General features: G+C 65.0%; 1 protein-coding gene across 1 annotated transcript in view; it reads right to left on the bottom strand.

The window, feature by feature from the left end:
- PAFAH2 (platelet activating factor acetylhydrolase 2) overlaps nucleotides 1-3,361 on the bottom strand; it is a 5,561-nt gene that overhangs the window by 1,340 nt on the left and 860 nt on the right. The window contains exons 2-10 of the mRNA XM_005427149.2: nucleotides 3,071-3,155; nucleotides 2,821-2,968; nucleotides 2,517-2,613; nucleotides 2,347-2,415; nucleotides 2,136-2,250; nucleotides 789-902; nucleotides 553-644; nucleotides 292-462; nucleotides 24-172 (exon numbers count right to left, since the gene is read on the bottom strand). Coding sequence (XP_005427206.1) covers nucleotides 24-172; nucleotides 292-462; nucleotides 553-644; nucleotides 789-902; nucleotides 2,136-2,250; nucleotides 2,347-2,415; nucleotides 2,517-2,613; nucleotides 2,821-2,968; nucleotides 3,071-3,154 — 1,039 coding nt within the window. The 5' untranslated portion in view covers nucleotide 3,155. The remainder of the gene's footprint in view (nucleotides 1-23; nucleotides 173-291; nucleotides 463-552; nucleotides 645-788; nucleotides 903-2,135; nucleotides 2,251-2,346; nucleotides 2,416-2,516; nucleotides 2,614-2,820; nucleotides 2,969-3,070; nucleotides 3,156-3,361) is intronic.

Here is a 3,361-nt window from a genome sequence, read left to right as displayed (position 1 = left end):
CCTGCTGCCCCAGGCTGCCGTACCCAGGTGCCTCTGCAGGAAGGCCAGAGCTGCCTGGCTGGTGATGGGCACAGCCCTGTGGGGCTCCAGGCTGCCCCTCCTGCCGAAGATGAGGCTGAAGAGCTTCCCAGGGAGGAAGGCCAAGTCGGTGTGCTGCTCGTGCACGGTTCCCCTGGGCAGGGCAGGGCAGGGATGGGCATCAGGGGGACGTGCAGCAGCACCCAGGGGTTCCTGCTGGGCACCCACGGGTGCTGCCTGCAGCAGGAGGGGTGGGGGCCTGCCCTGGCTCACAGCACGGTCACAATCCTCGTCTGCCTGTTCCTGGAGCTCAACCTCCTCATTTTGGCAGCGCTCTCCGGAGTCTGGAACTTGTCAGAGTTGATGAAGAGCACGGGGCTGGGCACCTCTGGGTACAGCAGGTTCTCCAGGGGGAACATCCAGGCGTCCAGAGCCACAGCACACCTGGAGCAGGACAGGCACCACCAGGGCTCCCCTTCCCTCCAGGATGGGCCCAGAGTCCCCAGAACCCCTGCAGCCCCTGGCACCCCTCACCTGAAGCTGGGCTCCTTCACCAGGGCCAGCACCGCCGTCACCCCCCCGAAGGAATGGCCCATGACGGCCACCTTGGTCACATCAAGGTTGTCCTGCAAAAGGGACAGGGCTGAGGGCCCTGAGCCCAAACCTCTGCACAGACCCCTCTTGTGCCAGCAGGAAAAGCCTCGGGCAGCCAGGAGCGATCCTGGGGCACCCAGAGCCCCCCCAGAGCCCCCCCAGAGCCCCCCAGGTACCTTCAGCACGGAGAGATCCCAGTCCTGGGGGAGGATGGCGGGGGCAGCTCTGCCGCCCGCGATGCCCTGGAAGAGCCGCAGCGCCCGCACGCACTCCTGGGCTCTCTGGTGAACCTGCAACCATCAGGGTGAGCCCAGCTCCTGCAAGCCCCAAATGGGGTCACAGCTTCCCCCAGGCCCCCCCAGGCCCGTGCCTGCAGTGCTCCTCTCCCTGAGCTGAACAAACACCAAACCTCTGCGCGGGACACAGCGCATGTATCGGGGTGGTTTCTGTTCGGGGTTTGCTTTAATTCAGCTAATCTGGCAGCAGACAGCTGGAAATGACCAAAAGTCGCTGCCCTGGGGAGGAAGCAGAGCGGGGAGAGCCCGGGGTCCTCACCAGCTGCCCCCAGGCTGAGCCATCCCCTGCTCAAACCCCCACAGGCCCCCAGAACCCCCAACCCAGGAGCACACCTGGGTGTCCCCCTAAAACCCACCCAGGAGCATCCTAAAATCCCAAATGGTTCAGGGAGAGGCCGCCCTGACTTGGAGCCGCTTTGAGGCCACGTCCTCGGCTGCCCTAAGGACACCAGCGCTGCTGTCTGTGCGCATTGAAGGTGACAAGTGACAAAAAACTGCAATGCAAACCTCCCTCCTGCTCCCTGCAACACAGCAAACGCCACAATGGAGACTGACCTGGCAACTCTTTCCTTCTATTATCATTTCTTTCTCTTTCTCCCTCACCATTTGTGCTCGTGGGTTCAGGAGAACTGTTTCCCCTCTCTGAGCAGCGTGCCATGAGGCAGAGCACACACAGATAACAGCCTGGGAGGTGATGTAAGGCTGCCAAAAGCACCTCCGTTCCTAGAGAGCTTTTCCACGCCTGATCTCCACTTGCTGCTGTCCTTTTAAACGAGGCACAAACAGACAGAGGGTGGGGGGAACATGGCCCAGCAGGAACCCTTCCTGCTCCCCAGCAAGCAGCTGTCCGGGATAATCCCCGAGAGACAAAAATCCCAGGGGGAACAAACCCAGCAGCTGGTGCAGGGCTGGGCACAGAGTCCTGCCGTTGCCAGGGCGTGGGGACATTACCCAGGACCATGGCAGAGCCCAGCCTGGGTCAGCTGCAGCTGGACAGACAGACACCAGGGGACAGACGGGCTGAAGAGGTTTTTCTCATCTCTGAGGAGAAAGCTCAGCCCCAGCACCGTGGCAATGCAGCACTGGGAGGAGCATCCCCAGGGATGCAGGGCCAGCCTGGCTTGCAGGAGGAATTCCAGCAGCATCCCCAGGGATGCAGGGCCAGCCTGGCTTGCAGGAGGAATTCCAGCCCTCCCCTCTGCCCGCCCTGACCCCCCAGCCTGGTACCTGCTTGTTTCTGAAATAAAACTCCTTCTGGCCCTGGGGCACCCGCTGGAAGGGGATCCACTCCTCCGTGCCGGCCTCTGCCGGGCAGAAATAGGTGGTGGCAGCAGAGTGGTCCCTGTGGGGCAGGAGGGAAGGGGACACTGGCAGTTCCCCCCAGGCCACAATGTCCCACCTGCCCCAGAATGAACGTGGTGGGCACCTGGGCACACACCTGTGCTCCAGAGCTGCCACCACGAAGCCCCAGGACGCCAGCTCGGTGCAGAGTGAGGAGTACAAGGTCCTGGAAGGGAGATGGGAGCAGAGGGGGCTCCGGGCAGGTCTGAGTGGGGCCAGGGAGGGTCCCCACATCCCCGTCCCAGCCCTGCTCAGGGCTCAGGTTACCGAAAGGCTCCCAGGCCGTGGGAGAAGATGATCAGGGGGTACCCACTGCTGCAGGGCTTGAGGGGCCCATTCCAGCTCACCGGGACTCTGCAGGAGCCTGCAGCAGGAGAAACCCCAGGAACGGGGTGGGGACACGGGCAGGGGGTGCCACAGGTCTGAATGGGGAGGGGGACAGGGGCAGGGGGTGGCACAGGTCCCTGCTCAGCCCAACTCTGCCTGCAGCACCCACCAGGCATGGGGATGGGATTGAACCCCACCGGGGTCCCTAAGGAGCCCCCAGGGTGGGCACGGGGTGTCCCCTCACCGATGGCAATGCCGAGCAGGGCGGAGCACCAGCGGCGACCCAGGGTGACATCGGCCAGGCCCCCGCAGTACTCGGGGCGGGGCACCCAGAGCGGCTCCGCGGCCCCTTCCCCGGGCACGCACGGGTAGAACAGGCGGAGGAAGAGCCCCTGAGGCCCACCCCTGCCCCCATCCCTGTCCCCATCCCCATCCCTGTGCCCATCCCTGTGCCCATCCCCACCCCTGTGCCCATCCCTGTGCCACCCCCGTACCTGCCGCGTGTGCCCCACCATGACATCCGTGCATCCCACGCGGTGGGGTCCCTGCCCCGGGGGCAGCGCCAGCATCCCCCCCATGCTGCCTGGGCAGAGACAGGGCTCAGTGTCTGTCCCCCACCCCAGGAACCCCAACCCGCTCCATCCTCCCTTCCCCGCCCCTCTCCCATTGCCCAGAGCCCCCCAGGGACCCCCAGTTCCACCCCGTCCCAGGGCAGAGCCCCTGGGGGCTGCTCAGGGCTGAGCCCCCCCCGTTCCTCCCGCGGGACTGGGATCATTGGGGGTGCT

This window comes from Geospiza fortis, unplaced genomic scaffold, assembly GCF_000277835.1.
Source record: "Geospiza fortis unplaced genomic scaffold, GeoFor_1.0 scaffold432, whole genome shotgun sequence".
Lineage (NCBI taxonomy): Eukaryota > Metazoa > Chordata > Aves > Passeriformes > Thraupidae > Geospiza > Geospiza fortis.
The sequence above is the reverse complement of the archived record's forward strand: the minus strand, read 5'-3'. Positions and strand labels throughout refer to the sequence as shown.